The sequence below is a fragment of the Furipterus horrens genome, unplaced genomic scaffold (assembly GCF_987537825.1).
Source record: "Furipterus horrens unplaced genomic scaffold, mFurHor1.1.pri manual_scaffold_4, whole genome shotgun sequence".
NCBI classification, from domain to species: Eukaryota; Metazoa; Chordata; class Mammalia; order Chiroptera; family Furipteridae; genus Furipterus; species Furipterus horrens.
Genome location: NW_028327174.1, coordinates 23,997,075 through 24,023,244, shown reverse-complemented (window position 1 = coordinate 24,023,244; position 26,170 = coordinate 23,997,075). Strand labels below are relative to the sequence as shown.

Genomic DNA, 26,170 nt, shown 5'->3' with positions numbered 1-26,170 from the left:
AGAGCTTCTTTGTTTCCTGGGATTATATTAGCTTGGGCTTGGACCAGACCAGGTGTTTTTTTCGAAATAACCAGTAAAATTCCAAAGCTTTTGAGAGTTTCATAACCCTTAGTTAGACTGACAGGCCTCTATGGTTAAGAACTTTCCACTGTGTTCTCCAAAAATTTGGTACCAGATGGGGGAATGGAAGGTGTGTTTATCTTCACAGCAGGGCAATGCTATGGTCCCCTGGGGTGTGAAGATGTAGTTTTCTGGTGAAACAAGCAAGCTTATGCCCTCCCATTCATTAAGCTCAAAGTCTAATTCCCTTTACACCCTTCATTATTAATGATCAGCCAACTATCTATGGTAACATTAGGACAGTCCAGAGTGGAGAGAAGTATGTTGATAAGTAGCAAAAACTAAGATTCAGAAGCTGCACAAGGTTATGTAGAAGTTTTCTGAAAGTGTTCATTCTCTGTCAGTGAAAATTCTTAACCTTGGAGAAACAATAGACTGTTTCCTGAAAAGCAAAATAAAGAATATGTGAGTTCCTTATTATTCCCTTTTTAGTTTTTTAAACTTAATTTATTGGGGTGACACTGGTCAATAGGGTCACATGGCTTTTAGGTATGCATTTTTATAATACATGATCTGAATATTGTGTTGAGCACCCACCTCCCAAAGAAAAATCATTTTTGTCACCATATATTTGGCTCCCTTTACCCTTTACTAAACCCCTAACCCATTCCCTCTGGTAACCACCATGCTGTAGTCTGTGTCTATGAGTTTCAATTTGAGATCTCACATATGAATGCAATCATATGGTTCTCAGCCTTTTTTTATTGCCTTATTTTGTTTAGCATAATATTCTCAAGGTCCATCCATGTTGTTGCCAATGGCAGTATTTCATCTTATGGCTGAGTAGCTTTCCATAGTACATATGTGTCATCTCTTCTTTATCCAATCCTGTACAGAAGGACACTTTGTTATCTGCATGTTTTTTATTTGCAAAATGGTTAGTTTTTAATTGAACTTACTGGGGTGACAGTGATCAATAAAATTTATAGGTTTCAGGTATATAATTCTATAATACATCATCTTTATACTGTATTTTGTGTTCCCCACCCCTAGTCAAGTCTTCTTCCATCACCATTTATCTCCAATTTACCTTCTTCTGCCTTTTTGTACCTCCTTATCCTTCTTGTATTCACCATACTATTTGTATCTGTGGATTTTTCTTTTCTAAGCCAAAAAAAGACTAAATTCTTTAAACTAAACTTCCGTTTCTTTTCACAGCAGGACACCAATATGACTCAAGATCAGTCATGTGATTACTTTCATTTTAAGAAATAGTGTTTAATAGTTTCTGTTTCCTTTACAAAAGCAGTGTGACTATAGTTTGAAACTGTGTTGTAAAAACAATGATAATAATTTTGCTTTAAAGTGAAAACTTTGAAGAGAGGTTTTAGAAGACATGACACAAAGCCTCGCCTTAGATGCCCCGGCGGTGCCAGAAAATAACAACGAAGGAACTTACGCAACAAAGCAAGGTAAGGCTGCTTTATAATTTCATAATTCAAGGGGGAAATAACCCTATTTTTAGTAAACATCTCCATAAAAAAGAAATAGAACATCAAAATTAAGATTTGTAATTGACTGTTTTGGTATATTAATTCAGATTCACTTTATCTTATCTTAATTAATAATCAGGGTGGGTTAATCACAACATAAACTGTTCCATACTTAAGTTTCACTTTTACTTAGCATATAATAATGACATTACTGGAGATGTTAAATACAATCTACAGCCTCATTCAATGCCAAGAATGCACACAAGATATGAAAAAAAATGACAAATATTGGTAATTTCTTAAAAAATTGTTTATGGCCTGTGACAAAGTATAAATAAACTAGATGTCAGAGGTACTTAATAACAGAAAGATTCTCTCCCTTTCTTATCCTTATCTAAATAATTGCTGATTCTCTGATATTTTTGAGGATGTCTGGCACCCTTAAGAAGGGTGAGTAAAAATGTTGGAAAACAATTTGGTATTATTGGGTGTATTACATTACAATGTCCAAGTATGTAACATCCCAATTCTAAATCTAACAGGAAAATCTTTTAAAATTATTTCAACAAGGCTGTTTATAGTTAAACTATGGTGAAGAAGGGAGGGATTGAAGCTAAAATGATTTAAATACACCAATCCATGATTTAGGGACTATGGTGAGTCTTAAACACTTGCCATTTCATCTTATTTCAACCTACCAGTACATGCAAGTCACAAGTTATTGTTGCATTTCATATTAGAACACATAAATAGTTTGATCCTCTTTTTTGACAATTTAATAATTCTGTCTAAGGTTAGGTCAAAGAGAGTTGGAAACAATGGCATTAAATATTACATGGTAACATGAAAATATATGAACCAAAATTTAAGAATGCTTTCTAGCCACACATAAAATCAGTGTTAAGTTCTGCCTTACATAACAATCAACAGTGTGGATTTATGTGTTTTATGTATAAATAAGTTATATATCACACAAGTATATGTTACTTAATGGTATGTTTTATTTTCTGGAGGCAGCAAAAGTTCAGCTACGGCAACTTTTTGTCTTTGCCCGTCATTTATTGAGCACAGATTCTCTTGTGGTAATTATAATTTCATAAGCCAATGACATACCATATCTTTTAATAAGCAAATAAAAATTATATACTCCAAACCAGTGATAGACTAATCATTTTATTGTTCCAAACAGGGGAGATGTAAAAATAAAGTCTAAATTTAATATAAGGCATAGTTTTTTATTACATTTATTGGGGTGGCATTACCCTGGCTGGTTTGGCTCAGTGGATTGAGCGTCGGCCTGCGAGCTAAGTGTCGCCGGTTCGATCTTCCAGTCAGGGCACATCAGAGAAGGAAAACTCTGACTCCAAAAAACCTCCGCTGCCTTGCGGCATACCTCTTCAGGGGAAAGGCTAAGGGACTAAACCCTGACAGAAAATCCGGAGCCGGAGTCCCTAAGGCGGTTTGACGTTGTAGTCAACACCGGCAACTCCTGCGGCGCACCTGAAGCCAAGCTGTATTGACTCCGTCTTTCCCTTGGATCCTTCAGCTGCGAAGAGAGGGGGCGTCTGCTGCATGGGCAACAGCAGACCCTCCATATCACCCTGCCCAGGCTCTGTAGCTTCATCTTCACTGGAGAGGACACTCCAGCGACATCGCAAGATGTCGATTCAACACGGGAGGAGACAGATACCGTGTCACTCCCGAGTCGGACTGCACAGCCATTCTCGGCGGTGCAGATAGACTCTTAAGAAGCTACACCATCATCTCTCGAGACAGACGGCTGCCGACGACGATTGGGGTGGCATTGGTTAATAGGATCATATAGGTTTTAGGTGTACAAATCTGTGATACAAGATTTGTATATTGCACTGTGTGCCCATCACCCAAAGTAAAACCATCTTTTACCACTATATATTAGGCCTCTTCTACCCTTGCTAAGCCGCCCTACCTCCTTCCCTCTGGTAATCGCTTCACTATTTTCTGTGTCCAAGAATTTCAGTTTTATATCCCACATATGAGTGAAATCATATGGTTCTTAGCTTTTTCTGACTGACTTCTTTCACTTAGTATACTATTCTGAAGGTTCATCCATGTTGTTGCAAATGTCAGTATTTCGTCTTTTCTTATGGCCGAGTAGGATTCCATTGTATGGATGTACAACATGTTCTTTAGTCAATCCTCTCCATATCTTAGCCAGTATGATAATGATACAATGAACATAGGGGTACATATGTTTTTACTAATACATGCTTTCAAGTTTTTCGGTTAGATACCCAGGAAAGGAATTGCTAGGTCATATGATAGCTCTAATACTAATTTTTTGAGTAACCACCAGAGTGCCTCCTATAGTGGTTGTACCAGTCTACATTCCTACCAACACCGAATGAAGGTTTCTTTTTCTCCACAACCTCTCCAATACTTGTTATTACTTGTCTTGTTGATAATAGCTGTTCTAACAGGTGTAAGGGGCTATCTCAGTTAGTTTTGATATGCATTTGCCTAATTAAAATTAAAATATAGTTGACATACTATATTATGTTAGTTTCAGGTTTACAACATAGCGATCTGACATTGACTCGTATATATCTTACCATGTGCTCACCACACTAAATCTAGTAACCATCCGTTAGTACTAAATTTATAGTAGGAGATTGATAACTTTGAGGTTTTTAATTTTTAAATAAGAATAGAAAGAAAGACCTTATAAATTGAGAGCTATTTATACTGAACATAGAAAACTAGGTTTTATAGCTCAAAAGGAAAAGATCCCAAAAAAGCATGACTACATACTTAAAATAATGAATAGAAATGTATCAAAAATTTCCACTTAATATGGCAGTAAATAATCTTTACCCTCTATACATAACAATTAAAATATAGAAAGATGGGACAAGTACCACAAGAAAAAATAATAGCAAGTGCTTTCTTTTATATAATTCCCATTAAAAGCCAGACCTACTGAAAACAGCATATATATACACACACACGCACATATGTTTACACTTTAATTTAAAAAAGAGATAGTGTTATTTAATAGGTGAAGAGAGATACGCTAAACTGGAGTAAGAAAATAAAATTATATATAGTACGTATTTAATCAAGATTTTGAACTTTAGATATTAACAACAATACCCTTTTGTCCACTATATCCATTCACAGACAGAAAAATAGAATGCCATAATGACATATCAACTTGATTGATGGCATAGAATATGAAAAACAAGTGTTTATTTTCTGGATACCTAATATTTGAAGAAAACTGGTAAAGAATTAAAGAAATTAATAAGGTCATATTTGAAAGGTGACTAAAAGCCTGAACTCAAGTTCTGACAGGAGCCATATGACAGCACAAAAAGACTGAAAAGACTGATGTACTCATAGAGAATCTTTAAAAACATTAATCTACTAATCAAAAAACCACTAAAAAATTCAATGGCTTTGCATTATACTTACAAAAAAATCAAGTTCTTTCCCAGAGCCTTCCTTTAAAGCTTAAAATATCATGTAGCTCCTCTACTACTTCTTACCTAGTCAATTGTTATACTTTGCTATATTCTTTTGTTTTCTTTCCTGATTCAAGGCAACTGTACTTGCTGCTCTCTTTGCTTGAAAAGCTCTTTCTCCTTTATTTTGTATAATTAACATCCAAAATATCCATGGACACAGTTGGCCCATAGTTAATAGAAATCTTGTTCATCTGAAAGATTCAAACCCAGATCCATCCATTTAAGGCTACTGGGACAAGAAGGGCTCTATTGTTGGCAGTACAGCTGTAGCACAGCTAGGGGACCAACAAAACATGATAGTATTTTTAATGTGTTAATCCTGTAAACCCAAAGAAATAAATGTTATGAGCTATTTGAACCCAGGGATGTCTTCTTAAGTGTGGACATTTTGGACAAATACCAAGGATCTTTTGTGGATTTGGTGAAGACCAATATGCTTATGGATATTTTGGACAGGACCAACTACCAAGGACCTTTAGGCATAGACTAAAATATCTTTGTGAATGTTTTAGACCAGACCAAATGTCCTATAAGATTTGGGGTAGATGGCTGCTGCTCATGTATTAGGTCCTGGTTTTAATGTCATTTCCTGAGAGTGAGCCTCCTGCCTCTCCTTTGTAGGCTCTTCCATCTTCTTATTTCAGAGCACCCTGTTTATTGCCTTTCTTGCTCTTGTTGCAATTTGTAATTTTTAAATTCATTTTCATCAGTTTCTCAGTCTTGTCCAAATATATGTTTCAGGAGAGTATGCATCATATCTTTTTGTTTACTATGATATTAACGGAAACTAACATATAGTAGGTGATTAATAAACAATGCCTAAAGGATGAAAGAATAAATAAACAGAATGTTGTTTCAAAGATGAGGCATTGCATTTACTAGACATGATGCTTATTGTGTAGCTTTGAAATTCTGGATAGGCATAAGAATGCGCAGCTAAGGACAAGACCTTTCAAAAATTTGGAAGAAATATACAAAATTAGACATAACTCCGTAATTATATTTCTCAGATAGATGAAATAATAAAAGTTGCATAACTCAAAAACAATGCTAATGTTTTTTTCTGCATTTCCTTCCCCTCCTTATAATATCCTTTAAAAACTACTTTATTATGAATTATTACTTTTTAGTATATTCTATTGATTATGTTGTTACAGTAGTTCCAATATTTTTCCCCTTTGTTCCCCTCTGCCCAGTACCCCTCTTCCCTCCAGCAACCCCACCTCCCTTAGTTCATGGGTTATGCATTTAAGTTCTTTGGCTTCACCCTTTCCTATATTACTCTTAACATCCCCCTGTCTATTTTGTACCAGCCAATTATGCTTCTTAGTCCCTGCACCATTTCCCCAATTCTCCCCCTCCCCCCTCCCTGCTGATAACCCTCCAAATGATCCCCAAACCATTGATCCTGTTCCTATTCTTGTTTGCTTAGTTGGATTTTGTTTTTGTTTTTTAGATTCAGTTGTTGATAGTTGTGAGTTTCTTGTCATTTTAGTGTTCATAGTTTTGATCTTTATTTTTTTAATCTTCTTTTTCTTAAGTAAGCCCCTTTGGCATTTCATATATTAATGGCTTGGTGATAGTGAACTCTTTTAGCTTTACCTTGTCTGGGAAGCATTTCATCTGCCCTTTCATTCTAAATGATAGCCTTGCTGGATAGAGTAGTCTTGCTTGTAGGTCCTTGCTTTTCATCACCTTGAATATTGCTTGCCAGTGCCTTCTTGCCTGCAAAGTTCCTTTTGAGAAATCAGCTAATAGTCTTATACACACCCCTTTATAGGCAAATTTCCGCTTCTCTATTGCTGCTTTTAAGATTCTCTCTTTATCTTCACCTTTGGCATTTTAATCATGATGTGTCTTGGTGTGGTCCCCTCTGGGTCCAGCTTGCCCAGGGCTCTCTGTGCTTCCTGGACTTGTATGTTTATTTCCTTCACCAAATCTGGCGAGTTTTCCTCCATTATTTTTTCACATAAGCTTTCAATTTGTTGCTCCTCCTCTTCTCCGTCTGGCATCCCCATGATTCAGATGTTGGCACATTTAAAGTTGTTCCAGAGGTTCCTACACTTATACTCACTTTTTTCAATTCTTGTTTCCTCATTCTGTACTAGTTGACTGTTTTTTTCTACCTTATGTTCCAAATCATTGATTTGAATCCCAGTTTTCTTCTCTTCACCATTGGTTTTGTGTGGATTTTCCTTTGTTTCACTTAACAGAGCGTTCACTTCTTCTCTTATGTGTCTGCCATATTCAAGCATATGTGTCAAGCCTGTGAGAATCTTTATCACCAGTGTTTTGAATTCTACACCTGTTAGGTTGGCTAGCTCCTTGTCACTTAGTTCTACCACTGGAACCTTGATCCGTTCCCCCTTTTGGGTCATACTTCTATGTCTCCTCATCTTGACAGACTCCTGTGTTTGTTTGCCTTTGTGTCTTAGGTAGAGCTGTTGCTCCTGTTATGTTGTAGGGGGCGAAGCCTTAGTTAGGTATTCATCATTAAAAGGTGACCTGTTTCACCACATTGTGTCACTGTATGTGGGGGAAGGGTCTGAGAGGGAACAATGCCACCCGCTCAGCATTCACCCCTTTTCCAGGCATTTCTCACACTTCTGTATGGGACTGGCAACCCTCTAGTTGTTGCCCTGGCTATTGTTCCCAGAGTGTGTGGGTCTGTGGATGTTCTAGGACTGTGGGGGCCCTTTAAACAAGCGGGCTCTGCTGAGAGACTGGAAGTTTCTGCCTCCACCCCAATCCCCACTGGTTTGCATAGTCAGAGGCAATGAGGCTTGACTGTCCCCGGTGCCAGGACCATGAGCTGCATGGTCTGGTGAGGAGCTGGGAACACTCCCCAGGTTTCCCTCCTGACTTTTTAAAATGCGTGACTGTGCTTCCTGCTGGCCTGCCGCTGCAGCCGCTGGTACAGCCACCACACCGAGTCCTCTCCACCCTGGTTCTGCCCCTCCTACCTGTCTGGATGAGTATTTCTTCTTTGTACTGTTGTTTGCTGGACTTCCATGCACTTTGATTTTCTGGAACTTCTGGTTGTTTCTAGTTTTGAGGTAGTTGTATTCTTTCTTAGTTGTGGAGGGAGACTCAACGTGTCTGTCTACGCCTCCATCTTGGCCGAAAGTCGCTCCTTTATTATGAATTCTTATTGTTACTAGTTTTCCATGTATTACTCATGACAGTTTAGGTAAGTATCATACATTCAGAAGAACATTTAACCAATATATATATAAATGTATTTATTTTTTAAAACTTATCTAATAAGATAATTAGGTAAGTGTGAAAAAACATATTTAAACTAAATTTATTCTAGTTCTGGTTTAAAAAGAAATAAAACAGCTTAAATATCCATTAGAAGATGATTAATGTTTATTTTTAATGGTATAGCCACATAGAAGAGTATTATCAGCCATTAAAATTGTGATGTAAAATTACATTTTTACATGATGGATAAATTTATCTGTTGCTCTGAATGAACAACCGCCCTAAAGTTTTAGTGGCTTAAAACAAAAATTATGTTTTTTGGCAGTTTTATGGGTTAGGAATGGAGTCAAGAATCAGTGGGGATGGCTCATCTCTTCCATGTTAAGCCACCTGGTATATTTGGGCAGTGACTAGGGATCCAAATGTTATCATCACTCACAGATTTAAGCCTTAGTGGTGGTTGGAGTCAGCTATTTACCCTCCACATTTCCTCTCACCCTCTCTCTCTCTACCCCTTCCTCCCTCTCCCTCGCTGTCCCTCCTCTCTCCCTCCCTCCCTCTCTCTCTCTCTTTTCCTCCCCCTCCCTCTCCTCTCCCCTCCCCATCTCTCTGTTCCTCCCTTTCTTCCCCACATTTCCTTAGATAGTGGCGGAGCTCCAGACAAGCAAAAATAGAAGTTGCAATTGCAATATCTCTCCAGGCCTGGGCTCTAAAGTCCCAGACTCTCACCTCTTCCATATTTTATTGGTCAAAGCAAAACACAAGACCAATTCAAATTCAAGTGTCAGGAAATAGAGTGAACCTCTTGATAGGAGTAGTGGTAAGATCATGTGTGCAAGGGATGGTGGACACAGGGAGGCATAATTCATTAGGGGCTATTTTTAATAGCGTGCCATGCATAAGAAGAACAAAGTGTTAACTAAAAACATTAGATTATGCAACAGTGGGTACCTGATAATTGTACTAATTTAAACATATATGTATTTTGGAGAAAGGTTATATGTGTGAAAATAGGATTTGAGAAATACACAAGTGGAAGGATGCTGGTTATCTCTAAGAAGTATAAATTTGGATGCATTTTAAATATTATTTCTTTAATACATACATAGTATGGAATAAAGTATTCAACAAAAGAATAGTTCTTTACTAGGTGAAAAAGATAGGAATGATAAATACTCCCAATAAATTTATAGTCTAACTTAAAATAATTTTTATAATTTTTCAAAATTTTATAAAATTATACAATAAGGATAAATACCTTATAATCTTATAAAATAAAAATATTTCATTTCAAATAACTTATGCACCATTTTTTTTTCCAAAATGGGCACTAATAAAAGAAAAACAGTTTCTGATCTGGGATGAATTCTGTTCTACTGACTTTGCAGATAAGGCAATACAGGACCAGGAAAAAGCAAAATGACTTATCCAGGTTCCTATTACTTGTTTGTGGCAGAGATCGTAATCCTAAATCTTTTGATTGATTATTCTATAACATTTCAAATATGCTACGCCATCAATCATTTAAATAAACTTTTCATTAGATAGTAGATTTTCTTAGAAACATTCAAAGAATGTTAGGGTGTGCTGATATTTCACCAGAGAGCAGTGATTTTCAAGCAGAGCGTCATGGCACACTGGTGTGCCACAAGGATTTTTAAAACAAGGAATATCTGACTATTTAGTCAGGGGCACCGACTTCTTTTCCCTTAAATTGTCTAATTTAAAAAAAATGACAGTCAACATGACAAAAGCTGTAGGGTGTGAATGAATCAAAATTATGCTTATTTTTTGTCAGATCAAAAAAATGTATTTTTTTTTTTTTTTGGTGTGCCACAGAACTTTAGTAATTAGTTTATGTCTGCCATGAAATGAAAAATGTTGAAAATTGCTGCCACAGAAGAAGGGTAGTGAAGGCCTCGGAGTGGCTCTAGGCCTGAGGAAATTCTGCCCAAAAGAGGCGTACATGTTTGATTCCTCAGATTATGACAGTAAAATCCATGGTAACATTTGGGTTGACTATAAGGATGTCCTGAGAAATTTCAACCAAAAAGTTCAGATTTTTTTCATACAACAAACAACAAGAGTTTATTTTGTGTCATGTCCTTGTGAAATATCAGACTAAAATTGCCTGAAGATGTTTGTTACATGCAGTTAAGAATGCAAATTTTAGTTTTTCTTTTAGCTGTTTCTTTTTAAATATATATATTTTATTGATTTCAGAGGGAGAGAAAGAGAGAGAAGAACATCAATGTGAAAGTAACATCAACCATTTGCCTCCTGCACGCACCCCAACCAGGGACCAAAGATGTTCCCTAGGTAAGTGCCTGACCAGAAATAAAACCATGACTTTCAGTACAGGGGCAATGCTCCAACCAACTGAGCCACAGCAACCAGGCTGTTTCTTAACCTAAATGTACTTCTCTTGTTTTTCAGGTGTTGAAAAGTATAAGGTGTTGATTATTGTATCTGCATCAGCTTCAATTCTTATTGGTTTAGTTATTGCATTAAGTGAGTAAACAACATACTTTATTTCTTCACTGTGTTTTCCCTCGTTTGGAGCTTTCTATTGCATAATTATTTTTCTTTCTGTCTCAATCATAATCTTTTCTTACAGTTCTCACTCCCTTCCCATTAGTCATTATATATTTAATGGGTATTAATGAATGAATTATTATGAAATATGTGACCTATGTAAGGCATTGGGAGTTGCAAAAATTAAGACAAAATTGTTCACCCTGATAACGGTAATCACTATTCTGACTTCTGTTTCATAAGTTAGTTTTTCCCAATTAACATTATGTTAAAACATTTAACATAAATAAAATCATGCAATTTCCATGTATCCTTTGCATCTCATTATATTTTTGTTCCACATTATACAGTTATTCTTCCATGTCATAACATGTAGGAAAATTTCATTGACTCATTATTGTAGAAGGGGGTTAGAAATATTTTTATACAAAGGGCCACATAGTAAATAATTAGGCTTTCTTAGCAATGCAATCTCTGTTGCAACTACTCAACTCTGTAGTAGTGCAAGAGTAGCTGCAGAAGATATAATTGATCATGGCTGCATTGAAACATAACTGAACATGGAAATTGCAATATTATATAAATTTCATGTGTCACAAAATTTATTCCTCATTTTATTATCTTGACTAATTATTTTTAATGTTTTTATTATTTTAAAATGTAAAAATATTTTTTTAATATGGTGTCAGGTTGCAATTTTCAAATTCTTGCTGCAGGGTATTCCATGCTATATATTATTACTAATTTTACTTTTCATGAACATTTGGATTATGTTGCATTTTGACTATTGCAAATTGTGTTGCTTTGAACATTTTCATACTTTTAGTCTTTTAGTGAATAGTGGGTATCATTTGGGATATACTTATAAAAAGATTTATTAAGCCATAGGGTGTACATAAATCAGATTTAGTAGATAATGGATAGATAGTAGATAACCCCACCAAAGGTATATGAGAATATGAGTTGCTGCCCATACTTTTCAACAATTTATTCTTAGTTTTGCCCATTTTTGTTATTCTGAAGAGTATGTCTTGGTACCTTTTCATGATCTTAATCAGAATTTTCTTGATGACCAATACTATATTAAGCATCTTTTTTATATTTATTGCTCATTTAGCCACAATATTTTGTGATGGGCATGTTCACACACTTTGCCCATATTTTTATGAGTTATCTCTTTTTTATTTAATTCATTAGAGTTCTTTAATATCATAGATAAAATATTTTGCATTTTTATCTTAAATATCTATTCCACTATGTAAATATTATAGGGATTATAAATATCTTCTACTATTAATCTCAAATTTATCCTCTACACAATGTCTTTCAATAAGCAGAGTTCTTAATTTTAAGTAGTGTAATTTTTCTTTTCCTTTTTAATCCTCACCTGAGAGTGTGTTTTATTGATTTGAGAACGAGAGGAAGGAAGAGAGAGAGAGAAAAAAAACATTGATGTGAGAGAGAAACATTGATCGAGTGCCTTCTGTATGTGTCCTTACTCAGTAGCAAACCTGCAAACTAGGTATGTATCTTGACTGGAAATCAAACCCACAACCTTTTGGCATATGGGATAGTGCTCCAACCAACTGAGCACCCAGCTAGGGCATGTCATTTTATTTTTATTTGGTCTCTATTTTTACATTTTGCACCCTGCTTACGAAATTCACTGTACTCCAAAGACCTGAAGATATTACATTAGAGTTCCTATTATAAAATTTAATATATTTTTATTTCATTTTACATTGAGAGCTATAATTCTTTTGAAATTGATTGATATGAATATTAGAAGATAATAATCAAGATGCATATTTTTTCATTCAGATAGTCTTTCAATCTCGAGCAATTTATTGAAAAGTTCATAGTTTACTTATTGTTTACTCCTGGTGTTGGACATTCTATGAATATGGAAAAATGAATAATGAAATGTATCTATTATTTTGGTATCATCCAGTGTATTTTCACTGCCCTGCACATCCTCTGTGTTTCATCTATTCATCTCTTTTCTACCCCATCTTCCGGCAACCAATGATTTTTTTTAATGTCTCCGAAGTTTTGTCTTTTCCAAAGTGTTATATAGTTGGAATTATATGGTACATAACATTTTCAGAATCGCTGCTTTGACTTAGTGATATGCATTTAAGAATTCTCTGTGAGTTTTCATGGCTTGACAGCTCATTTCCATTTTGCACTGAAGAATATTCTATTGTCTGGATGCATCACAATTTGTCCATTCACCTTTGAAGGGCATCTTGTTTGCTTCCAAGATTGGGCAATTAAAAATGAATCTGCTATTAACATCTGTGTGCAGGTTCTAGTGTGGAAATAAGTTTCCAGCTCCTTTGGGTAAATACCAAGAAGAACAATTGCTGGATTGTATTGTAAGAGTATGTTTAGTATTGTAAGAAACCATGAGACTACACTCAAAAGTGCATATACCACTTTGTGTTCCCACTTGCAGTGAAGAGCTCCTGTTGCTACACATTCTTGCCAGCATTTGGTATTGTCATTGCTCTGGATTTTAGCTATTCTAATAGGTGTGTAGTATCTCACTGTTATTTAATTTTCATTTTCCTGGTGACATATGATATAAAGCAACTTCTCACATTTTTATTTGCTATCTGTATATCATCTTTGCCTATTTTTAAATTAGGTTATTTGTTTTCTTATTGTTGAACTGTAAGAATATTTTGGATAACAGCAGTTTATCAGATGTGTATTTTGCAGATATTTTCTCCCAGTCTGTGCCTTGTCCTTTTATTATCTTGACTTTATCTTTCATAGAGCAGAAGTTGTTCGTTTTGATGAAGTCTAGCTTATCAATTATTTCTTTCATAAATTGTGCCTTTGGTGTTGTAGCTTAAAAAGTCATCAACATACCCAAGGTTATCTAGGTTTTTTCCTGTGTTAGCCCCTGGGACTTTTATATATTTTAAACTTAGATTTTTAAACTTACATCTTTTAAGTTAATTTTTATAAAGGGTGTAAGGTCTGAGTATTAACCTGTACCCTTCAGCCTTGCTATGATCACTTACAGGTTTCCAGAAGGTATTTTTCCAGTTCTTTCAGACTTTCTGCAAAACAATCATGCCATCTGAAAAGATTATTTCTTCCTTCATAATTTGTATGCCTTTTTGTCTTTTTATCTTATTGCATTAGGTAGATCTTCCAGTATGATATCTAAAAGGAGTGGGAAGTCAGTAGTCCAGTTTCATTTTTTTGCATGTACCAGTCCAGTTCCCAAGACCATTTATTGAAGAGGCTATCTTTACTCCATTGTGTATGCTCATGCCCCCTTTGTCAAGTATTAACTGACCATAGAGACTTGGGTTTACTGGATTCTCTATTCTGTTCCATTGGGATATGTCTGTTCTTAACCAGTACCAGGCTGTTTTGATTGCAGTGGCCTTGTAGTATAGTTTGACATTGGGTATTGTGGTTCTTCTTACTTTCTTCTTCATTCTCAAGATAGTTAAGGCTATTTGGGATCTTTTTTGATTCCATATAAATTTTTGAAATGTTTGTTCCAGACTGTGAAATATGCCTTTGGTATACCATACACTAGAATAAACTCAAACTGTATAAAAGACTTAAATATAAATCATGACACCATAAAAGTCCTAGAGGAAAACATAGGCAGGAAATTTTCAGATATCCCATGTAGCAATATTTTTGCAGACATATCTCTTAGGGCAAGGGAAATAAAGAAATAAATGAATGTGACTACATCCAACTAAAAAGCTTCTGCACAGCTAAAGTAACCATCATCAAAATGAAAAGGGAACTGACTATATAGGAGAACATATTTGCTAATGATTCATCAGACAATTGTTTGATCTCCAACATATATAAAGAATTCATGTGACTCAACACCAAGAAGATAGACAATCCAATTAAAAAATGGGCAAAGGACCTGAACAAACACTTCTCCAAGGAGGACGTACAGAGGCTCCACAGGCATATGAAAGGATGTGCAACATCACTAGCCATCAGAGAAATGCAGATTAAAACCACAATGAGATATCACTTCACACCAGTCATAATGGCCATCATCAACAAATCAACAAACAGCAAATGCTGGCGAGGATGCGGAGAAAAGGGAACCCTAGTGCACTGTTGGTGGGAATGCAGAGTGGTGCAGCCACTGTGGAAAACAGGATGTAATTTCCTCAACAAATTAAAAATGAAACTGCCTTTTGACCCAGTGATTCTGCTGCTGGAAATATACCCTAAGAATTCTGAAACACCAATTCAAAAGAACTTATGCTCTATGTAATCATAACAGTGCTATTTACAATAGCCAAGTGCAGGAAAACAGCCTAAGTGCCCATCTGTAGATGAGTGGATCAGAAAACTGTGGACATTTACACAATGGAATACTATGCAGCAGAAAGAAAGAAACCCTACCTTTTGCAACGGCATGGATGGAACTGGAGAATATTATGCTAGGTGAAATAAGCCAGTTAATGAAAGACAAATACCATATGATCTCACTTATAAAAGAAATCTAATGAACAAAATAAACTAACAAACAAACTAGAACCACAGGCATGGAAACAAGGAACAGACTGAAAGTGATCAGAGGGGAGTGGGAATGGGGCATAATGATGGAAAGAAAGGGAAGAGACTAGACAGAGAACAGGTATGAATGACCCATGGACATGGACAACAGTGTGTACTTTTTCTTAGTTAGCCTGGATAGAGGCTTATTGATTTTACTGTTCTTGGCAAAGAAATAGCTTTTGATTTTGTTGATTTTCTCCATTAATTTCCTGTTTTCAATTTCATCAATTTTCTTCCAATTCTTATTATTTCTTATCTTCTTTCATGTTGGGTTTAATGTTCTCATCTAAGTAGAAAACTTAGATTATTGACTTTTGAACTTTCTTATTTTATAATGTATGCATTCAAAGCTATATATTTTCGACTTCCGGCCAAGATGGAGGCTTAGACGGACACGCTAGGTCTCCCTCTACAACTAGAGAGGAATACAACTACTTCAAAACAAAGGATAACTAGAAATTCCAGAAAATAAAACTACACAGAAGCCCAACATATGAAGTTATAAACCAGCGGTGCCATTTGGGCAGGTAAAGGGAGCGAAAGGGGGCGGTGCTGTTTGCGGTCGCACCTGGAGCGGCAGGGCGGCGAGGAATCCCGGCTGCGGTCAAGCCCCTGGCAGTGCGCAACCCCGGCGCTGGGGAGAGCGGCCGCCGCATGGCCTTGAACAGTGAGGCCCAGGGGGGCAGGAGGACGGATCCCGGTCTCCTAGCTGAATAACTGTGTGAATCCATCTTGGACCCCCGCCCCCAAAGAAAGCACCACAGGGCTGCGAAATAGGTCGCGGACAGGCAGGCGCCAGTCGCTGAATTGTGACGCGTACACAGGCACTGCCCCTTTACAGCCGGCCCAAGAAAACAAAACGCATCTGTCAAAATGAGGCAGACAACTATAGAAATCCCGGTGGCACAGCTCACCAGGCATCAGATAGAGAACCTGACAGATGAACAGATAAGAAACCTGTCAGAGGCTCAGTTCTGGGCCATTGTTATCAGGTGGCTTACAGAATTCACAGAAGAGCAGGAAAAAGATAAGAAAGAAGCGAAAAACATTCATAACGAAAGGAACAAAACCACATACGACACAGATGGTGAGGAAAAAAAATCCAGAGTTCATTTCAACAAACTGGAATATGGAGAAGGAACAAGCAGTCAACCAATGCAGAGAGAGGAAATGGGAAGCAACAATGAGAGGATCAGAAACCTCTGGGACAGCTATAAAAGGCCCAACATAAGAATCATTGGTTTGCCAGAGAGCGAGGAAGATGAACTAGAACTTGAAAAATTGAGTGAAAATATAATAAAGGAGAACTTCCCAGACTTGGGGAAGGGAATAGACTTGCAGGTCCAGGAAGCAAGGAGAGTTCCCAAGAGACTGGACCCAGGGAGAACCACTCCAAGACACATTATAATCAAAATGTCAAAAATTAAAGATAAAGAGAGAATCTTAAAAGCAGCAAGAGAGAAAAAAAGAATTATGTACAAAGGGGTCCCAATTAGACTATCAGCTGACTTCTCAAGAGAGACCCTACAGGCAAGAAGGGACTGGCAAGAAATATTCAAAGTAATGAAAATCCAAAACCTACAACCACGAATACTCTATCCAGCGAAATTGTCATTCAGAATAGAAGGACAGAGAAAGTGTTTCCAGGACAAAATAAAACTGAAAGAGTTCATTAGATCCAAACCACTGTTATATGAGATGTTAAAGGGACTGGTTTAAAAAACAGAAGCTAGGGAGATGAAACAAAGGCAAACTAAACAGGCAACGAGAGTGGAAAAGGAACTGTGGGTACGGGAAGCATATTGGGGGGAGGTCAACAGGGAGGGGGAGTGGGGAGAGGGAGGGAGATGATATAGGAATTGGGGATCATGGTAGGAGGGAATGGAATAGATGGAGAGAGGTTGGGAGGAACTGTATGCACAACTAATGGACATAATCTAAAAGGGGGGGACAACTGGAGGGAGGGGGGCCACCGGGTGGAGGGGAGCAGAGGGAAGGGAAATTGGCACAAATGTAATATTTTAATCAATAAAACACATTAAATCTGAAAAAAAAAAGCTATATATTTTCATCTGAGAACTAATTTTGCTGTGTTTTCATTATTCAGTTCAAAATATTTTAATATTTCTTGGGATTTCTTCTTTGGGCCACATATTATTCAGAAGTGTGTTGTTTTATCTCCACATACTTAGAAATCTTTTAGTTATCTTCCTGTTGTTGGTTTCTATCTAGTTTACTTCCATTGTGATCCAAAAGTAGATGACATATTATTTCTCTTAAATTTGCACCCCAGCTGGTGTGGCTCACTGGATTGAGTGCTGGTCTGAGAACCAAAGTGTCACTAGTTCAATTCCCCGTCAGAGCACATGCCTGGGTTGCGGGCCAGGTCCCTGGTTGGAAGTGTGTGAGAGACAACCACACATTAACGTTTCTCTCCTTCTCTTTCTCCCTCTCTTCCTCTCTAAAAATAAATCAATAAAATATTAAATTTGTTGAGGTATGTTACATAATAACTATTGATTTTAATAAATGGTCTTCAATTTTATTTAGATGTTTATGTCTGTATTTAGATTATCTGTAAATGATAATAATTTTGTTTTTTGAAACCCATATACCACTTTATATATTTTTATTATCTTATTTTAATGACTAAAATTTCCAGCATAATTTTGAGAAAAATGTTTTTCATATTTCTCTGTTAAGAATGATTATTTGTGGCATCCTTAATCAAATTAAGGGAATGCCCTTGAATTCCTAGTTGGCTAAACAGTTTTACTTTGAAAGGGCATAGAATACGATCAAGTGGTCTTGAGATTCCCAATTTGTTTCTTTTTCCATTAATGTATTAAATCCTAGAGATTTTTTTTTAATGTTAAACTTTCATGTCTGAAATAAAATTAATTTAACTATAAAATATTAACCTTTTATTAACCTTTCAATGCTCTTGAACTTAACTGGCTAATATTTTAACATATATGCACATATGTCTCTAAAAGTCTGAACTATAATGCTGTTATCAGGTATTGACATCCAGAATACCTTGGCCTAAAAATTTGAGTTGGAAAGTATTTTCTCCTATTCTATTGTACTTTCTGAATAAGTCTGTGCAATGTTGTTGTTATGTTTTTCTCAAAAGATTAGAAGAACTCACAACTGGAACCATGTGACCTGAATGATTTCTTTGGTGAAAATTTTAAAGACTTAATATCTTTACTAAAAAGAGTGTTAGTCACATTTACTATTTTTCCTTCTCAGTTGTGATGTTGTGTTTTTCAGAAATGTCTCCTCTTTTTGTTTTTATTCCTGGTATTGCTAATCCCTCTTTTAAATTTAAATTTTAAAATCAGTTTTTGTACATTTCTATACTATTTTAGATTATTGAAAAAACTGAGTTATGAGTTTCTTAGCTTTTAATATTTTTGTTAACTTTTTATTCAACTGATTTCTGGTCTTCTTTTTTAAATTGTGTCTTTCTACTTTGGTTTTAATTCATCACTCTTACCAACTGTTTGAGATAGATAATTATCTTTTTTAAAAGTATTCTTCTTAAAACCTAAATTTAAACCATTAAAATTTCATCTAACTTTTAAGATAATGTTCTATTTTCTACAACTTTAGTTGTATTTTATAAGTTTTGATATAATATATATTACAAGTACCAAAATATATGTAACTCTTTTATACTCTGAAGTAGCTTTTACTTCCCATGTTTTCTCTTTGAGTCAGGAGCTATTCAGCCTTGCTTTATTTAATTTACAAACTCTTGTGATTTTAAAATTTTATTTTTGTTATTGATAGATGGCTCAATTCAAGTGGCATACTGTAAATGTCTTCAATTTTTTAAATTTTGTTATTACCACTTTATTGCCCTGCATTTTGGTAAATGTTTCATGTGCACTTTAAAGAATGTAGATTATGATCTTATAAAGGACAATGGGCGAAGGTCTTGAGCTCCTCTAGCTGCTTCAAGCTGGGCATGGTCGTCGTCCTATGTACCCTTGGGTCCAGAAATCCCTAATAAGAGTCGGGGTGTGGAGGAGAGGGTGGCCTTCCCACATGGGGAAGGATCTTGCAGACTCCGAGTCAGTTGGCTGTCTCCGGACAATGGCGTGCTCAGTTTAACAGGCTGGCATCCTTGTTGTGTTCTGGGGGCAACAGATCATCATTCAATCCATAACAACTAAATGACAAAAGGCAGGGATTAATTTTTCAATGTCCCACATTAGGGAAAAAAGGGGCTTCTTTGGAAGAAGGGGTGCTAGGCGCACCTCACCTGTTCATTCTGAGAGGGAGGGATTGTTATTTTTTATTGTTAAAATAACTAATTAATTATTTATTAAAAAAAAAAAAGAAGAAGAATATATGAAAGGGTGAAGCGGGACAGCTTGTATGTATGACCCATGGGCATGGACTTGGGGAATGGATTGTTGGGGGAGTGGGCATGCTGGGTGGAGGGGACCAAAGGGGAAAAAATTGGAACTATTGTAACAATATAATCAATAAAAAAAAGAATGTAGATTATGTATTTGTTGCATGTAGCTCTCTATGTATGTCAACTGGCTTAGTTTTGTAAATCATGCTGTTCTGCTGTCATTATTTTTACACATTTTGCTCTTTGTTCTATCAGTGGTTAAGAGAAGGGTGTTATAGGTACTTGCCATCTAGTGCCTACAGATGACAACGTAAGCAATTGTTTTCTCTTTGTGCACCCTTAATTACCAGGATCCCATTTACAACTAGTGATAATATTAATGTCTTTAAAGCAAATGACATGGAAAAACCAATATCTCATCCTTAAGGTTCTGTTTCTTCAGAACCACTTTTGGTACCAAAAATTGATTTAGTCTGTGTGTGTTCAGAAAAGTGACACTTCAGATGTTTCAAGACTAGGACTTCAGTGTAGGAATTAGGGATAACATGATTGTGGGAGGAGCTAAGGAGCCCTGGTCTGGAAGGCTGTATTGCTAGAGGAGTAATAGTGACTAAACATTTTTGTGTAAAGCAGTAATGTGTTTGGAGAACCCAGAGATTAGAGGAAAGTCTAAGAAGCTAAAACATCTAGCTGCCAAGACTACAAAAAGGAAACTCATGAAAAGGCCTGTGAACTTCCTGTGCCCAAGGTCTCTAAGAATAATTGTTTCTGCTTCACTTTCACCTTCCATATTTCATGTGCATTCTTTACATTGGTTAACCCAGAACCACACAGTGAAGGTGGTACCTGCTTGGCAACAGGCAATACAACACATACCTTCTTAGTCATATATTCTGTTTTATTATTTTCATTGCTTCCTTAGAGTTCAATACATTTCCTAGATTTTTAACAGTCTAGAATTAGTAGTTTTATTACTTGCCAATAATGCTAAGATTTTTTAAATATCTTATTTATCCAGAAATGACAATGGCAACCTAACACAAGTGAAATTAACACAAGTTACACTGATTACTCTGGAATGCCTAAGTGTTAGAGTTAAAATGAATAAGAGTGTCTGTCAAATCCTGAACTGCTGTCATTTAATATAACATGAAAAATTTTTTTAAATTGTTAAGTGATAGATATGCAATTCTAATCATGATCATAATCTTTTACATCACAATCTTATCAGTCCCCAATAATCTCAAATATAGAGGCATATTATTTCATCTGGTTCTTAAAATATATATTTGTCTCATTCCCAGATATACAACATGGGTCTACTCAGTATATTTGCCCAGATGAGTGGATTGGTTTACGAAGTAATTGCTATTATTTCTCTAAAAAAGAAAGTAATTGGAGTTCTAGTAGAAACAGCTGTTCCACTCATCATGCTGATTTAACTGTGATTGACAATACAGAGGAAATGGTAAGTAATCTAATACACATTCCTTATGAATTTTGTTACACAAGGGCTTTAGAAATAATCAAAATTTTTTATGATTTTTTAAAACTGTTTACACATGCCAGTATGTATATACAGAATATTGAAGATATTCATAAGATGCCATGGAACATACCTGATGATACTTTGTTTGGATAGTGTAAGACTTGCATCAAGTAGTAAACCTGATAGTTATCTTTATATTATAAAAAGTATAAGTAGAAGAGCTTGATAATATTTGGAAAACATTTAAAAGCCAATAGTCCATGAAGAGAAAACTGCCTCAGGAGGGATGGGATTCTTTATTCCTTCTGCCTCTAATGTCTCAGTCTTGCCCTGCTATCTGTGTCTAGGTCCCATGGCAGCTTCCATCACAGTACTCACCACTAGTAATGAAATAGGTCTGTAATTAAAAGTTTCACCCTAAAAAAAAAAGTTTCACCCTAGACAGGAGTATGAGCTTCCAGTGAGTAGATACTATGTGTTTTTTTTTTTTTTTTGAAACCATATCTTTTGCTCTGGCATAAAGTCAGATACAAATCAAAGTTTAATGGAAACTTGTTGAATAAATACTAATTTACATGGCAAAAATTTTATGAGTAAAGAGAATTTCTAAGAACTTTAATAAGAGATTATGAAACTCTACAGCTCTGTACTAGTGAAATTTGTTATTTCCTCAACTCACTTCTGTGGTAAACATATATTTTTGCTTTTGGTTACTCTCTTTAAAGGGGTTAATATAAAAAATAATGTAATTTGATTTAAATATTTTTGTGAATAATGTACAATTAAGAAGTGTTTAAATGTAATAAGTAGGGCACGACAGTCAACATTTTTAGAACTGTGTGTTATTTCTATGGTGAACAGTTTATTTATGTAATCAACCTAAAAACTGGTTCAAATTTAAATGGATGTGAGCAAGGCTGGGACAATTTATAGATCAGTGCGAGGAAACTAAACTGTTTTAGAAGCAAGAAAAGGTATGGAAACCTGAATAAAACTGGAAAAGCTGGATCCGGTAAGAGCGTGCAGAAAATCAAATATGCACGCCCATTTAGATGGGGAGAGGTTCTGTAGTCAATAGTTCCACTCCTGAATCTTGCAAGACTTTTGCAATGAATATTCTGAGAAATCTTTAAACTGCCTTTTGCAGCTCTTCTTGGGGAAAAAGAGGCTGCAGTCTTGGTGACAGACAACTAAGAAGTATAAATATACTGGGGCCTGTCTTATGAGAAATACTAATCATTATTTGTTCAGCAAAGGGGTACCCATAGAACCCCTTGTTAAAAGTGCAAGATAATTTTAAGTAGGTAGAAATAAACACACAAAAATATTTCATGAAACAAGTTTTATCTCATTTAACTAAGAGTGACATTTTATAATTTAAATAAATATAATATTTTGAACCGTTTTCAATAAAGTCTTTTTAAAATATATTACTTTTAGCACTCTGGAAAATAACCTCCTAGTGACCTGTCACCAAGACCACAGCTAATAAACATCATCCAATTTTCCTTATTATCTAATATTATGTGTGTGTGTATGTGTGTGTCTAGCCAGTTTCCAATACATTTATTCTTTCTTATGTGCTTTTTTCTGCATTCAGAGAAGCTCTTTTCTAAGTCTGAACTCTAAACATCCTTTTCTTCCTTTCTCCCAATGTTTATCACGGTATCTTCTCCCCCAGATCTAACTCTTTGATAGAGCACATCCTACGCCCAAGTCTCCCATAAAGACCAGATACTAACACTAGGATATTTTCTAACTCTGTCTTCACGTAATTTTGAATCCAATGAAAATGTTTCATTAATCTATTCCTTTGTAATCCCACAGTTTAGCTCAATGAATTGAACTTCTAAACAATAAATTCATAAAATGCTGCAGAAGATGATATATTAAAATGCCAAAGGTTACTAAGCGTCACTGTTATTAGATAGAAATGGACCAAAAGTGGTGTGATGTCATGATTCTCTTAAATTAAAATAAAATTGAAGCATGGAGTGTTATAATATAACATGTGGTTTCTCAGGTATTCAGCAGCAGAGGAGACTCAGTGACTTTTCATATATAATATAATTCTATGATAAAAATGAGCTCTAGAGCAGCAAGAAATTTTAACATTGAATGAATAAGAAGAAAAGGAGAAGTATCAGGAAAAACTATATGTTCTGCCTTTAAAAATTGAAATATTTGCAAAGTAATAAGATTTGATAATTAGACTCTAAAAGAACTAGTTATATGAGGGGCATGTGTGTATGCTTGTGAACATGCATGTGTGTGAGTGTGCTCATATGTGATGATTTTGGAAGAGAAGTTGAAGTAAAATACAACATTGAACTTAATATACTAGTAACCATTAGGAGCAGGAAAACCATTATAGTAAATATCTGATGAGTAAAAAGAGCTTCATGACAAACTCTGACTTTCCTTACTTTTATTAGTTAAAAATCCTGGAAGAAATTATTTTCAGAATGAATATTTATCAATTTGGAATCAGAACATATATTAAAAAACTGAGGGTTAGAGAGTAAAACATTTGTTTTCAAAATGTCATCGTTATTTTCTGGTGTATCTAGGAGTTGAATGTTAGTAAAAACTGAGGAGTAAAATTATGAAATTAATTTCGTTCCTAAAGGATTTTTTAAGACAACACAAATGCACTTCTGATCACTGGATTGGATTGGAGATGACAGGAAATCAAACAGGAAAATGGGTAAATGGAAGAGTATTTGACCAATTGTGAGTTTCTTTCTTTCTGGGATAATTAAAATTTAGATAGTGCAACCAAAACAAAAACCTGTGTATTAGCTACATTTCTTTAGAGATCAAGGTTTAAGAGAATTTTGAAAAGATAAAATAGGGAGATTGTATCATATACTATTGAGATTAGCCCCAGGAGTCAACCAGAGATTTTGGGAATCCAGATGTAAGGGGAAGATCTCCTAGTTGATTATTTGGAAAATAAAGACCTAAGATTCATAAATAAAGTCCAAAAAAAAATTAAACTTTTGTTTGATTCTAACTTATCTTCTCCAATTCTATATCAATTTTCAAGCTTTATGCAACCCATTTACAGTTCACAATATTTTATTGTTTATTTTAACCTGACTTTATTTGCATTGACACACAATTTATTCTGGGCTTTGTATTTTCCATTTTATAATAAGAAAAACTGGATCTGAAGACTTGAACTCACTGCATACATGCTCTCAGATCAACCACCCCAAATGATGAGTGCCAGCCACTTTGCCACTTAGTTTATATTAGATTTTTCAACAGTAACACAACCAACTCAGTGGACTAAATAATTCTTTGTTGTGGGGATGGGGAACTTTCTTGTGTATTGTAGGATGTTAACAACATCTCTGGTTCCTACCATGCTATTTGTGACAGCCCAAAAATGTCTCCTGTTATTGCCAAGTGTCCCTTGTGGGTAGCAGGGGGAAAGCACAGTTGCCCCGGGGTTTAGAACCATTGATGTATACAAACTGGTAGTTCCACTGATTACATGTAACTACCTTAATATCATTTTAACAAATATAAATTATTGGAAAACAGACTCTTATGGTCCAATTTAGTACAAACATCTTAACTCTAGCAAGAAAGTACTTTGTCACAGCTCATATTTTTAGGATTCAGATATTTTTTAAAAGGTGTTATTGGGTTATTGGACAAGGGAGAAGTTATAGGACTCATTAGTACATTGTGTTTACTCTCTCTATTGTAGATTTAAAGTGAGAGGACATGAAATATGTGCTTACCTCAGTGATGATGGTGTCGCAACAGCTAGATGCTACACAGAAAGAAAATGGATTTGCCAAAGGAAAAAAAGCACAAGGTAAATGTTTCTAATGTTGGACTTACAACAATAAGTAGTATAGTTTTATTTATTTTTTAGGTTTTATTATTTATTTTTAGAGAGAGGGGAAAGGAAGGATAAAGAGAGGGAGAGGGACATCAATACATAAGAACATGTGAGAGAAACATCTACCAGTTGGGTCTTGCAAGCCCACCCTCCAACTGGGGACCAGGCCTGTAACCCAGGCATGTTCCCTGACCACAACTTGAACCAGCAACCTTTCGGTGCAAAGGCCAGCGGTCAGTCCACTGAGCCATACCAGCCAGGGCATGGGTAATATAGTTTTAATATCTGTAACCTTTTTTCTTTCCCTTTGTATAACTTCATTTCTGTTAAAGTAAATTTCTTCAACTTGTTTGTTTACTTTTCAAATAGCCTGGATCTTTAATATCAATTTTAGCAGACTCATAATTTCACAGAACCTATAGATCAACATTGGAAGTGTTGTATTTATAACATTTTTTTTATTAATTTATAATATGTATCTTGTATTGATTTTTGTCTTCTTATATAACTTACAATTTTTATACACAGTTACTGAAATTTTTTTACTACATGCATCCCTATTATAGGTATCTAATTTTTTGTTATTGGAGTTACGCAATTTTATTATCTTTTAAAATAGTTGTTTCTATATGGAAATATAACTGCTTTTGGTTATTCTTCTGTTCATCATCCATACTGAAAGCTCTTGTAATTTCTAATAATCTGTGGATTATCTTAAATGCTGCAAAATACAGCAGCAATTAGTTTTATTTTTGTCTGTTTTATAACTATTACTTACTTCTAGTCTAATTAAAAGGGGGAAGACTACCAGGAAAATATTGATGGTGACTATTATTTACTTGTTGCACATTTTAAGGAAAATGTTTCTAACGTTTCAACATTAGCAGTGTTTTATGTAGTTTTTTGTTAATATGATCTTTAACTTAGTCCTTTTCTATTTCTGTTTGCTATATTTTTCTCTTTTACTAGCTAAAAGAGAAAGGAAGTATTATCCCCTGGAACCATCTGAAAGAACATGACCCAGCAGACAATTTGATCTCGGACTTCCTGTTTCCAGAAGAATGGGCAATAAATTTCTGTTTAAAACCA

The 26,170-nt window shown here is 35.3% G+C and overlaps 1 protein-coding gene across 2 annotated transcripts; it reads left to right on the top strand.

The window, feature by feature from the left end:
- Positions 1–1,340: 1,340 nt before the first annotated feature.
- LOC150011352 (C-type lectin domain family 2 member B-like) lies at positions 1,341–26,170 on the top strand. Of its 2 annotated transcripts, XM_090272841.1 has the most exons (7): positions 1,341–1,532; positions 10,490–10,585; positions 10,703–10,777; positions 21,038–21,201; positions 23,852–23,955; positions 24,944–25,054; positions 26,051–26,170. In XM_090272841.1, the coding sequence occupies exons 1-7, from the start codon at positions 1,457–1,459 to the stop codon at positions 26,052–26,054; spliced, it is 630 nt and encodes a 209-aa protein (XP_090128967.1). In that variant the 5' UTR covers positions 1,341–1,456; the 3' UTR covers positions 26,055–26,170. The 2 variants fall into 2 exon arrangements, with proteins under 2 accessions (XP_090128967.1, XP_090128968.1); XM_090272842.1 differs by lacking the exon at positions 26,051–26,170 and having other exon boundaries at positions 24,944–25,058.

Coding starts and splice junctions, on each gene's coding strand:
- LOC150011352 (XM_090272841.1), top strand. CDS start 1,457: ATGACACAAAGCCTCGCCTTAGATGCCCCGGCGGTGCCAGAAAATAAC. Junction 1,533..10,489: donor AACTTACGCAACAAAGCAAG/GTAAGGCTGCTT, acceptor TATTGATTTCAG/AGGGAGAGAAAGAGAGAGAA. Junction 10,778..21,037: donor TGGTTTAGTTATTGCATTAA/GTGAGTAAACAA, acceptor TCTCATTCCCAG/ATATACAACATGGGTCTACT.